The sequence below is a fragment of the Mustela erminea genome, chromosome 14 (assembly GCF_009829155.1).
Source record: "Mustela erminea isolate mMusErm1 chromosome 14, mMusErm1.Pri, whole genome shotgun sequence".
Classification (NCBI taxonomy): Eukaryota; Metazoa; Chordata; class Mammalia; order Carnivora; family Mustelidae; genus Mustela; species Mustela erminea.
In genome coordinates this window covers 32503231-32517140 of record NC_045627.1, presented here as the reverse complement: position 1 = coordinate 32517140, position 13910 = coordinate 32503231, and the positions used below count along the sequence as shown (strand labels likewise).

General features: G+C 33.0%; 1 protein-coding gene across 1 annotated transcript; it reads right to left on the bottom strand.

Annotated features, from left to right (window-relative positions):
- Positions 1–8597: 8597 nt before the first annotated feature.
- LOC116572808 (nucleoside diphosphate kinase A-like) lies at positions 8598–13140 on the bottom strand. Its single transcript, XM_032312192.1, is given in 3 exon segments — positions 8598–8717; positions 8720–8842; positions 13123–13140. Coding segments are annotated over 3 exon segments (261 nt in total).
- Positions 13141–13910: the final 770 nt, after the last annotated feature.

Below are 13910 nucleotides of genomic sequence, written 5' to 3'. Positions count from 1 at the left end.
AAGGGCTGTACAAATTAAGACTTGCAATAAGTCATGATGTTTTCTAAAATTCCTTTTACCACTTTTTAATTTGTGACATTGAAAAATATATATGTGAGATCACATTTATGAGCACCTTCAAAGGTTTAGAAATGTGTCAACTCGAATGGAAAATATAATTTAGTGATTTTTGGATGTTGTTCTTTTAATAGAATTTCTATAAAATGCATTCTGACTGTGCTTATACAGTTTTCTGTAATGTATTCTCAGTTGGACTGATGCTGTTTTTAGGGAAAAAATGGACAAAGTCACTTTTCAGTGCAAAGATAAATCTTTCGTGTTTTAGCTTAACTTTTTTTTTTTTAAAGGAAAGCTATAGTTCCATTAACTTTACATTATAATATGATATTGGTCTATCCCTGATATAATTGGCTTTGTTGAGACATTATTTTTCTCTTAATGGTTTTACATTTGAAATTAGAGAAATGAGTACTGTAGGTATATACACATTCAAAAGGGGAGAAAGTAATTTCTTCAAGTCTAAAACATATACGAAAGTTAGGCTTATTATTAAATTGAACTAAATAATAATAACACCATCTATTTATTCAGGATTATACTATGTGTCAAAACCATTCTCTCTGTGTGTGTGAGTGTATGTGTACACATCAGGGATCAAGCCTCTTGAACATGATTTTCTTTCTATTTCCCTCACATTTGGCTAGATAGGCTGATATTTCCTATTTTCCAAAATTCTCTTTTCTCAAATTATTGGGAAAAGAGACAGCATCTTCTGTCGATGTTTTTCTGTCTGCCTGACATAAATCAGCTGAGATTCAGGGCATGCAGACTAAAACAAGGAGTCAGCCAGGAGTCAGTTTCCTGAGAGCCATAAGCAAATCTGTGAGAGGAGGCACCTGAGTGGCTCAGTCCATTAAGCATCTGCCTCTTTTTTTTAAATTGCTAAGGTTTGGCTTCATCATATAATTTGCCAGTGGCATGATAGTATTATTTTTTTTAAGTATATATTTTTTAAATTTATTTACTTATTTTTGAGAGACTGGGTGAGGGGCAGAGGGAGAGAATCTTCAAAGCAGACTCCCCACTGAGCAGGGAGCCAGAAGCGGTATTTGATCCCACAGCCAATGAGATCATGACCTGAGCTGAAACCAAGAGTTGGTGCTCAACAAACTGGGCCACCCAAATGCCCCACAAATAAAATACTTAAAAAAAATAAGTTATTGGCAGTTGTGGGTGATATCTAAGTCAGATTTATATAAGCAGTTCTGTTGTGTTTCATTCTGAAGTTAGTGTTCTTTTAAGAAAATTCTAAGACATGAAAATTATATTCTTATTAAATCTCTCAGATGTACTTTTGTTTTCTATACTTCAAGACATTTTTTCCTTTATTATGTTTTTTAAAGATTTATTTAGTTATTTGACAGAGAAAGCACATGTGTGAGCAGGGGAAGGGGCAGAGGGAGAGAATCCTCAAGCAAACTCCCTATTAAGCATGGAGCCCATGTAGGACTCGATCCCACGACCCATGAGATCACAACCTGAGCCGAAACTAAGTCAGTAGCTCAACCAACTGAGCCACCTAGGTGCCCCATTCAGTTATTATCTTTAAGCATCTGAATTTCTTTTATGGTATTTATATTTATTCTAATTTCCTTATTCTACATCCGATATTAATAATGTTTGTAGACTATAAAAGAACTATAATTTATATCATCTGCAAAGATCCTCAGAAAACAAAGAATATATATTAATGCATTTGTTTTTGTCCTTGAGATGAATAGTTTATAAAATATCTTCTATAGTCTATTGTAGTGTAAGCACAAATACATATTTTTGAACTTACTAGTCATAGGCAATACCTGCCCTCAAGTAGCCTGAGTAAAGACTTAATTCTTATGCATAAATGTGTCTTAAGTGTACATGTGACACATTGCATTATTGCACATGTGGTGTGTTATTATGGATGATCGACTAAATGTGTCTACAGCTGTTTATAGGGGAATATCTCCTGAGAACTCTAGAAGCAATAAAAGAAAGAAAGAAATTGATTTTAGAGCCATGTATTGAGATAATAGTAACAATATTTTCCAAGAGTGTCATCCTGTTTTTATTTATAATGTAGTCAAGCAAAGAAGTTGATAAAATTTTTCTTTCCTTCAAATTAAGATTCTCTTTGGGGTGCCTGGGTGGCTCAGTCCATTTATTGTCTCACCCTTGATTTCAACTCAGGTCGTGATCTCAGAAGCATGAAACTGAGCCCCGTGGGGTTCTGCACTGGGTGTGGAACCTGCTTAAGATTCCCTCCCTCCCTCCCCCCTCTCTTAAAAAAAAAAAAAAAAAAAGAAAAGAAAGAAAAAGAAAAGAAAAAGAATTAAGAATTTTTCTTTAATTGTGGCAACAGAATGTTGCCAGATCTCTGTGTGGCCACTTCCATGATCTATTCCATCGTGTTTCAAACTTCGCTGTGTGCAGAATCAATGGAAGTCTTTAAGACAGATTCCAGGGCCCCACATCCAATAAGATTGAATTACTAAGTCTGAGATAAAGCTTGAGAACTAACAAATTCCCAGATGACATTTAATTATTTTATCTATTTGAGATCATTTCACACAGGGCATGAGAAGAGTCCCTCACTTGTGTTCTGCTGCTGTGAAGACCAGCCTTATGCCTGTTCTTTCAGTACTGAGTCCTGTTGTTCCATGGAAGTTCCCTGAGTTCCATTATCTCTTTCATCTATGTCCCCACGACTCTCCCTACTTACTAATCTATGTGGTACTTGTACAGACTTAAGTGAAACCCATCTTTAAAAAAAAATCCCTTTGTGCCACATAGTCTCAATACACTTTCCTCTAGTTATGGTCTTGAATTCTTCCCCTGTTTAAACTTTTGAATTGTTCAGTTGTCTGTTTATTCATTGTGTCCAGATTTTCATATCAACATATTCTCAACATAACTCTCTGGCTTCATATCTAATTATTCCACTAAAAGTTCCCAAGAATAATTTTTAAACAACTTTTAGTGCAATTCAGTATGGTTTGATTAAAAAAAAAATCCTCTTGAGATGTCTTTTTCTGATTTCTATATCACCATAATCTCAGTGTTATTCTCTATTTCTTTGACAACTTCTTTTCAATCTATTTTGCTTATTCATCGTTCTTTGTATAGCAATCAAGTGTCTGAAGTTCTGAATTCTCTAATTTCAATAATGTTCTTTTCTCACTCTCTACCACCTTTAAAGGAATTCATTCACTCCAACAATTTCTATTTTCAGCTATATGCAGATGATTTCTAACTTTTTTAACTCCAGCTCTGATTAATTTTTGAGTACCAGATTCACTGTTAAACCTCATATTAGAGACCCCAAACTGAACGTACATAATAATATAATATAATAAAATATAATATAATATAATAATATATATAATATAATATAGTAATATAATATAATAAAATGCATAATATTCCCCTGCAATGTTATCCCATTCTAATATTCCCTATCTCATTGAGCAGTGCCATCATTTACTCAGTGACTCAGTCCAGAAACACCTCCGTCATCCTCAACATTTCCTTTCCTTCCACTTAGCAGTATACAGTTAGTCACAAAGCTCTGTCAGTTTTACCTCTCCTGTCTTCCAATTTTCCACCCACCAGTGATCCCAGGCTGATTCCATTCAGTGTCATTTCTAACCAAAGCCATTGCCTTCTTCAATTCCATCTTTCATTCCAGAAAGACTCCTGATTTAACAATGCAATCTAATCATGCTATATTTTCCCTTCTTAAAACGTGTTTGTCACTTCACATTGTTCTTAGGAGAAAACACAGGATTTAAATTGTGATTTATAGGACTCTGTAATAGCTGATATTTTACCAGACTTATTTCCATTTTAAACATATTGGCTACTTTTTAAAAAAAATGAGATAATCTTTAAATCATAATTGTAATCAATGTTGAATGTGCTCTAAATATCATGCCATCGATGACTTGGAAAACATTTGTAATTAATAAAATTTGAATAGAAATATAATTGCAGAACACCTAAAAAAGTGGAATATTAATTTGGGGCCACAAAAGTAGTGTTACATATTTTTTAAAGTCTATGTATAATTACACACATTCATGCACTCATACATGTGTGACTTCAGAGAATGGCTGATTTGGTAATTTCAGATTACATGTACATTAAGCTTTTATAGTTGAACTTTGTGATTCTATTGTCAATTTCATAGAAATAATCAAATTCATTCAACAGTGAGGAGTAACTATAGTTATTATTTTAAAGATTGCATATCTTAAGAATGTTGCTTACAGCTATTTCTGAATCTCTTTTCAATCCAAACACTCATAAATTGACAGTTTTGCTAATAAGCTGATATTTTGGTCCATTGGACATACAATGTTCACAGATGAAAATTCATATTTTTCTCTTCCCAAATAAGAATCTTTAGGTTAAATTTATCTAAATCTGATAGTAGTTCATATTCCATGCATGAACCTGTCAGAGGTCCTCGTAGAAGAAGAAATGGTAATGACAGCAGTGCTTACCATTGGTAATGACAGCAGTGCAAATCTTCTGGCCCAGGAAATAAGAAATTTGTTCAGCAAATATTTCAGAAACTTATCATCAAATATTCTAGATCATGAAAGTTAGGTTTTAGCAAGGTATGCTCTTACTTTTGTTATGCTGTCTTATGTATGCTTTTGATCTCATGGAAGTAAAGAATATTGACCATGAACAATATAATTTCTATATCTTGCTTGTTTAAAAATAAAATAAGCCAACTATATATCCAATTTCCTTTTACCTGTTTTGTTTCAGTCTTACTAAAAATTTTCATTGCCATAAAATTATTTTAACCCTCACCATTTATTTTAAGATTTTATTTATTTATTTGAGATAGAGTGAGCAGAAGGGAGAGGGAGAGAGAATCTTAAGCAGTTTCCATGCTGAGCCTAGCGCGGGACCCAGGGCTAGATCCCAAAACCACAAGATCATGACCTGAGCAGAAACCAAGAATCATATGCTTAAGTGACAGAACCACTCAGGTGTCCCTTAACCATTCTTAATTTTAAAATTACCTTGTGTATGAGATGAGTCTGACATATACATTGTATACCAATAGTGAATCTGACAATATTAGTCTTGGAGAATACATACTTAAATACTTGAGTTTATTGAACTTGAACATAATAAAAAAAATTAAAATACTTGAGTTTATAATTTGTATGCTTACTTCATCTCAGTTAATACCATTGTGGACTATTGATTAGATCTTACGATAAGAATAAGTTTCCAAATTTAAACATCACCTGAATATGATTTATTAACTGTGTTTAAGTGAATTGTACAATAATGAACATAACAATATAAAAAGGCATAACTATCACTAGTAACAATTAAACAGAAGTTAATTTTTCATATATAAGAATATATAACTTTAGTACTCAATGAACACACATGCTTGAGTAATCACCAAAAATTTATTCTGGGTGTAATAAATAATAACCACATGTTGTCTGTATTATTTCACAAAGGGAAATTCGTAGATATGGAGAGGTTAGCAAAAAGAAATATAAATTTGTGTAACATTTGATTTTGTAATCATTGGGAAGATAATTCTGTGAAGGGAGAAATCACCTTTGAAGTTACATGTTTAATATTTACCTACAGACAAGTGGAAGATGAGGCGGACAACAAGCAATATTAATGTGATCTGAAAAAGTCTCCTGCGAGGTTTCTATTGTTCATACAATTTTGCTTATGGCAATGACACAATTTATTTGATACATTAATATGTATGAATAAATGGAGTGTATGAATATCAGAATAAGGAAGGCCACTGTGATAACATCCAAATATAATCATTAGGCAAACATAAGATAATTAGTGTAAAACAAACAGTTTGAAAAGTAGATTCATCAAGAATTAGTATCATATTTATGTAATTATTTTCCATAAATCTACAAGGAAATTCAACTGTTGTTCACTTGGAAGTAAAAAAAAAAAAAAAAAAAAATCTGACCAAATTTAGGCTTTGGAAGTCAAAATATGCCTTTTTGGAATAAAATCTTATTGCAGAGTTCAAACTAACATTATTTTTAAATTTATCTGGTTCTATTTAACTGTCAATTATTAATTAGAACTTATCTTGGTTCCTACCAATTATCTTTGAATGACATTAATTATTTCTCAGGTTTCAACATATTTTTGCCACTCTTTATTTGATGAATTAGCACAATACATTTTAATTTTTAAAATAGCATATGATTATTTCCTACTGCTTTCCATTCATGACACAAACTTAAGCCTTATTAAGTTTTCTCAATTAATAACAAGGAAAGCTAATAAAGTAAGAATAAATGAAAGAGGAAAATAAGGGACAAAAAAGAAGTAATTTTTTTTAAAGTACAAAGAAAATCAAAGAAAAAATTTCATTGTCTGTTAATGCATACTGTAACTGATATCTTACAAGAGCAAAAATAGGGCAATGTTATATTATGTCAGGAAGACTTTTATTTATTTGTTTTGGTCTTTTATACCTCTTAATTAATTATGCATTTTCCCTGATTATGCAATTGAGTACATAAAGCTAGCATCAGGTTTCTATAGTTTTTAGGGAAGGAAATCTTTAACAAATAGTGTGGCAAAGTAACAAGAGAGATGGAAGGATTTCTACAGAAACATAATTGTTTTAGACCCAGGGTTTTGATCCTAGGGTTTGCCATTCCAGAAAATGGATTTGATATTTATGGAGAAAGCTTATGCCAGCCCCAAATCAGGAGATTCACAAGAGGCTGACATATAAACTGCAAGTTCCATTTGTTGGATACAAGGAGAAAAGTAATACTTACAAAAAGATTGGAATACTCATGACAGCAGGACTGATATCTCCCCATAGTCACACTATTGAGGAAGGAAACAGATAAGGTTGCTTTCAGAGCATGAAATCAGAGAGGGAAGATGAGTAGGTTATATTCATATTGGAATCATTGATCTGTACCAGTCAATTCAGTCATTTTTGCTCAAAAATACCTCTGCTCATGAAGAAAATTATTTTTTTTTTGCATTTAGACAAAAAGCACATCTCAAAAATGTTTCAAAGTAGCATCATCCAGAACACTTTGAAATGGATTTAAACATTGTACAATATCCATCCAATGAAATACTTAAGGCATTTAAAAAGACCAAATAGATCTGTGCAAAAGGAAATTCTTGATGAATTTACAAAGGAAGTGGAGAATCAACCCAAAAGATAAATATTGGAGGAGATCCCCTTCTGGAAGAGACGAGGATGGGTCCTTTTATCATGGATAAGTGTTAAAAAAAAAAAAGTGTTGAGTGAAAAAAAGCAAATGGTAATAATCCATTCAGTATAATATATTTTTTAAGATTTTATTTATTTATTTTGACAGAGAGAGAAATCACAAGTAGGCAGAGAGGCAGACAGAAAGAGGGGGTAGGCAGGCTCCCTACTGAGCAGAGGGCTCTATCCCAGAGCCCTAAGATCATGATCTGAACCAAAGACAGAGGCTTAACCCACTGAGCCACCCAGGTGCCCCTAGTATAATATTATTGATATAAAATTCAATATATACAAAATATAACAGTATTATACTCAAAAGCACAACCATTTATACTGAGATTATTTTTAAATGCAGAAGAGTGATAAACACAAAATTAAGAAATGTATTCAATCAATATTCAAGGAAAGACAGAAAAATTTAAATGACATTTGAGTATTGAGAGCTGCTTGCGGTGTTCTGCTTCTTTAGCTGGGTTGTGATTCAAATGTGTTAGTCTTATATGTATACACTTGTTATTTATTCATATATGTGTAGATAAATGATATTTGAGTGAGATTAGATAGATAAATTCAAAAGACAGCAAGTAGGATGACGGTTCAGGTAACATTCTGGCCTTCTATATTTCAGTGTAGTTAGTTTATTCAATGTAATAAACTACAAATCAGAAAGCAGGAGTTTTCATCTTTGATTTTAGAGTTTCATTTAAAAGTGAGACTGTTTGTATAGTGATGTGTTTTTCAATTTCAGTAATTTTTTCTTGCCTTTTATTTATTTCCCTCCAGACAAAAGCATTAGTTGGTCCAAGCAATGGCACATACTTCGTAAATATTCAAAAAACAAATTTATCAAGTATTAGCTTTATTATTTATTTATTTATTTTTTTAAACATTGGGATGACACATTTTAATCTGATGGTAGCATGTAATACTTGACAGGGAGTACACCTAAATCCAAGAGTTCCTCTCCAGATTACAAGAAAGTTCTCAAGAATAACTGGATTCTCTAGATACTGGACCCCTGCTCATGGGAAAGAAAGGGAATGGAGTGGGCAAAGCACTGAGGTCTGCTCTCTTGTCACTCACAGATCTAGTTTTGACCACAACTATAAGTAATCTATCAGCGCCTCAGGCCAAACCACAAGCCAATCTCCTCTGCACTCCACAAAATCATTAGCATGGATTATGTTCCTGCCAACTTGGATGCAAAAGTCCCCATGGATGGTTCAGGCTTAGAATCTGCAGGGTTGGGGTTCCTGAGCATCACTTGGCCTGTCTTCACCACATTCAGCCCCTCTTAGACTATGGCAACCACAGGCCTTGATTGCATGTGTTTTACAAGGCCAGCAAAAAATACATAGTCCTTCAGGTCAATGATGGTCATTGAAAGTCAATCAGGTCAATGAAGACGTTGAGAAGGTCTTCAGAAGCCTGAAATACTTTCATAGCAATAAGGTAAAGAAATTCTTTTTGCTGAAAATGCTTGATGACCTCTCCTATGAGGCTGCATTGGACCCCATCAGGCTTGATGGCAGTGAAAGTGTGTCCCTGCTGTGTTGGCCATGGCTTCCCTCCCCTCCAGCTGCTCCAGTTGCAACTCCATCTGGGGCACCAGCACCAGAAAGGTTAAGTATTAGATTTTGATATTATGTATCATTATTCATGTCCTCTAATGGGTCATTAAAACAACTGAGGAGGGGGGGAACAGCAAGATCTAAAGTGGCAATGTAGTTAAAGCCAAAGATTACAGCTTTGATCTTCCTGGGCATCATGAATTGAGAACTGATGGGCACATGGATGCCCAGTCAATGCCCACATGGATAGTGATGACAAATGCCCTCTTTGCAATCCACTCCTACCAGGAAAGTATATTTGATCCCTAGGAAAGGGAACGTTGTGTGGCTGGATCTTTGGATACACAAAAGATAACTCAGTTCACTTAGATCAAATTACTTTCTTCTGGTGGAATAAGAGCTTGAATTACAAATGAATTTCAGTTAATTAAAATTTTAAAAAATAGAGCTTGTTTCTTAAAAGCTGATGTTTTGCTTAGGAAAATTTATGCCCAATAAAGATTCCTGATGCATAGAAAATTTGTTTGTTACAGTTTTCACCCACAAACAAAGCCTGATAATAATTTCTTCTTTCTGTATCTTTAAGTTGATTTGAAGATTAATAAGAAAAATGATGTTCTAAGTGTTTGGACTAGTTAACGACTTCTCCTTAATCCACACAGTGCCATTCACAGATAAGATACGATTATTGTATGTGTTTTTGTTACAGGTTTTTCCATAATGAAATTGAGAGTGAGGAGTGTGATGTAGCTAATTTCTCCAAAACTCTTGTGCTGAGGCTTATTTCTGAGCTTCTCCTGCTCCTGACTATAAAATGGGCATGCAGTCATTCCCAAATCCCAAAGCATTTTTGTGATCAGTTTGGATCCAGGAACTCACCTTTTGTCCATTTGTTTATAAATTTGTTTCATGTTTGGTGCACTTAGTAACTAGAAAAGAGTAGTAGTATTATTTTTTTAATTGATGCTGACATCATTTTAAGATCTATAAATTTTGCAAAGTATTTTTTAAAGATTTTATTTATTTATTTGACAGAGAGAGAGAGAGCGAGAGAAGTAACACAAGCAGGGGGAGTGGGAGAGGGAGAAGCAGTCTCCCTGTTGAGCAGGGAGCCCAATGTGGGGCTCAATCCCAGCACCCTGGGATCATGACCTGAGCCTAAGGCAGACACTGGATGACTTAGTCACACAGGTGCCTTATGAAGTATTTTCTGATTAAAATGTACTGAAAGAGCTAGCAATGACTGGTTTATTCTCCTTCGAATTACTATTTGACATAAACATGGAAACACTGAAAATAATTTGAAATTTTAACTGTATTTTGTACAGAAAGAAGTGTACTTAGTTTGTCACTAGAATACAAAGAAGGTTGGAGTTACTAGAGCAAACTGAAGGAAATGGAGAATTAGGTCCAAAAACAGGGTCTGGGTGGGGTGGCTAGATCCCATAAAGATGTGTAGTCCAGCGAACAGTTTAAATTTTAAAATGGGGTAAAAGCTGCTAGAATATTTCAACTGAGAAATGTAATTGACTGATTTAAGGATCACTCTGACTGCTAGGTGGAGAATTGACATTGGAGGGCAGTGTGGAAATAAATAAACCAATGAGAATGTCATGGCAATGGTTCAAGAAATTGATGATGCTACTAAATTTGTAGTGGTGAATAGTCTAGAAATCTAGAATCTTCCACAAGAAGAATTGTGATTTGCTTTACCAATATGTTAAAAAACAATATAGTATTAATAGAAAAATTAATAGATGAGTCAATTATTTAGAAATGAATTGGCAAGAATGGATAGAAAAATAGTGAAAAAGAATGACAGCTCAGAAAATGACAATTTATATAAATATATAAGCATAAGTTTTAAAATACCCAAATTAATTAAATAGAATAAGCATCAAACATTGCTGAAAGTTTAAGAAATAATATAGAAAGAGTGACATTCTCATATTATAGCTGAACTTATAATTTAAAATATATAAAGTAAAGGAAAAAAAATGTCTGTATATGGAATTTTGTGGAGGGAAGTGTTTCCTAAACACATTAAAGTTCTTTTGAAGCCACATAGATTTTTAAATAATATAAAAACAATTTAGTTCAGAAATAAAATTAAATGTTATATGTATAACAACAAAACACTTAGATATTTATGACAAATAATCAATTATCTTTTTTATAGAAAATGATCTTATAAAACACTAACACAAATATCTATAGAAAAAAGTCAAGGATATCAAAAGAAAGTAAAACCATTTATTATTAAGAATATAAAAATCCAAAATCATTGTTTGTTAAATGTATACAGATAAGAACAGCAATATGTGATCATGATATGCCAAATTTTCTAAATGCTTGTTCTCACATAAATAGCTAGGAAGAATATCATTGATACAGACTCTTTAAAGAACAATTAGAATATTCTGAAATGATGTTTCTATTTTTTACTGTGATCACACTTTTATGGATTTTAAAAACAAAAGCTATATTCCAGGATGTTTCTGAAACAATATTATATTGAGACATTGGAAATAAATAAGTTGTTTAAACAAAGCATGGCAAGGCAGGATAAAAGATGATATAAACATTAATATGCATATTATTATCAATATGCATAATATTACCTTTTGAAAAAAAGGTAATAATGACACAGACTACTTTCCTGAATGCAATGTTATATAAAATGCAGGAAGTAATATGACTGAACTACATTAAAATCATGTATGTACTTAGATAAGGTAATGCATACAGTGTCTATAATTGTGGCATTAAGAGCATTTGCTCTGCCCTCAAATTACCAAGGTCTGGTTCCCAGTTCTGAAATGTGCCAGCTATGTAACCTTGGGTAATTTGCTCCCTGTGCCTTTGGCCAGGTATATGTGCCTAAGTTTGCCTTTATATAGAATAGAACAATAGTAATACATGGCACTTTGTGAAAATGTATTTTGTGACATCATGGGTTAATGTTCAAGAAAGAGCTGATAATATATTCTACCAAACAAGTTAAAAGGTTGAATATTTACTGTACTTTGGAAATCTTTAAATTTATGTTGAGCAGTTTTTTTGAGTTATATTGTTTATTACTGTCTGCTTTTGAACTTTAGGTATTTGTGAACATATCATAAGGTTTCAAACTTAATTTGCTTCCTTTTTTAATATTATACTTTTAAGATTCATCACAGCTGACACATATGGCTGGTTGATTTGTTTTTACTGTGCATACGACTCACTGAATGAATGTATGAATATTCATTTACTCAGTCTAATATTGATAACATTCAGGTTCTTTCCACATTTTTTAGGTATCACAAAAAATGTTGCCATGAACATTCTTGTGCATGTCTTCTGTGCACCTATGCCAGAATGTCTATAGGTATCCACCTAGAATTGAAATTGCTGGGTTGTACATACACACACATGCCCCTTAAAGGACTGGTACAAAATAACACTAGGTTATTTACAAAATTAAAAAACAGAGACAGATTTGCAGAGATGGAACTCTGTAGTGCCAAGAACTTAAAATGAAAACATCCTCACTAGAAAATGTTATGTTCTAAGGGTGCTTTTTCTAGAACCCAAGTATTCGCTCGGGCTGACACATTTCACATCTGAGGTTACTGATGTTACAATATCTCCTCTCATGGGTACTATTTCCCCCACTCATATCCATGTTTTAGACATGAAATGAAAGAAACAGTTATTTCTCAAATAGCAAATCTTTCAGTCAAGTCCTTTTCTTTGCTTAAGCATAACATCATCAATTCATTATCAGCATTATTGTTGATATATACTCCATTAGTTTATAAAACCTAACCAACTATCAGTAGCTCAACCACCATCAGCATTTCCTTGACTATTTATGGTATGGATTGAGTAGGCTGTGTATTAATTCCAGTTGTGTTTTAATGATACTGGGAGACATGCTCAGGCTTTTAAATTACTGCAGCAATGCAGCTGGAAAAATTAAAGCAATTTTACCTTGAACCAAGGTAAACAAATCATTTTCACACCCTGTTTTCAGCTTTCATTCCTTCAGAAAAATATAGGACAACAGTCTTTCTTTATGGCATATTAGAACATTAATTATTCTCTGAATAAAAAATCAGGAATAAAAAAATAAAACAGGCAAGGTATTTTTAACTGGAATTGAACATAGATAATTAACAGGCAAGAGACAATGTTTCTGCTCATAACAAATTTTTATTATGATTTCTTTTGTTGGGCAATGTGCAATACTTTAGTTTCTCTCATTCTCTCAATGGTTGCCATCTATTCTTAAGCTAAGAGAAAAATCTGTGAAATTTCCCCAAAATTAGTTTCTTTCGACATGTGTTCATTGTAAAAAGAAGAAAAAAAATCACATAAAAGCAATTCCCCCTAAAAATAGCTATGCTATGTTGGCTTAGCTGAATTATAGCCAAGAGAAAATTTTAACAGACGAACAGATGAGAACAATAGACATCATTCCAGACTCTCCAAAAGAGCTAGAGGACTATTCCTGTTATAAACTGTAAAAATGTTTATATGAATTTACAAATCTTTTCTCAATAGGATACTATTGAAATAAGTCTAGGTTTGCTTTAAACATGCAGTGGGACAAACTCTGAAGTTATTCCCTTATTTACCAAAAGGACTTGATCCATGGCTTGAACTGAATGGAAGCCTCCCAAGGGGCAATGGTGATGAGGAGGCAGAAGGGATCATTGATGACAACTGTGCTAACTAAATAAGATAAATAAAACAGATAATACACTTTGTATATTAGAAGTAAGTCTTCCTGAATGTAACAGAAAATCTAAATAGTGATCTTATTTAAATTGATTTATATTTTCTCTCATGTAATGAGAACTGAAAAACATTTAATCTGCCCCTGATATGATGATTAGAGAATGTGGTCATTGACATGGTACTGTCAACACTTCTGTTCAAACATCTTGGGATTGTGATTTCTATTCTCTGCCCTGTCCCCTTGTGGTTACATAATAGCTGCTTTATCACCACCAGCTCATCTTCATTTTAGGTAGGGTATGTGAAAGGAC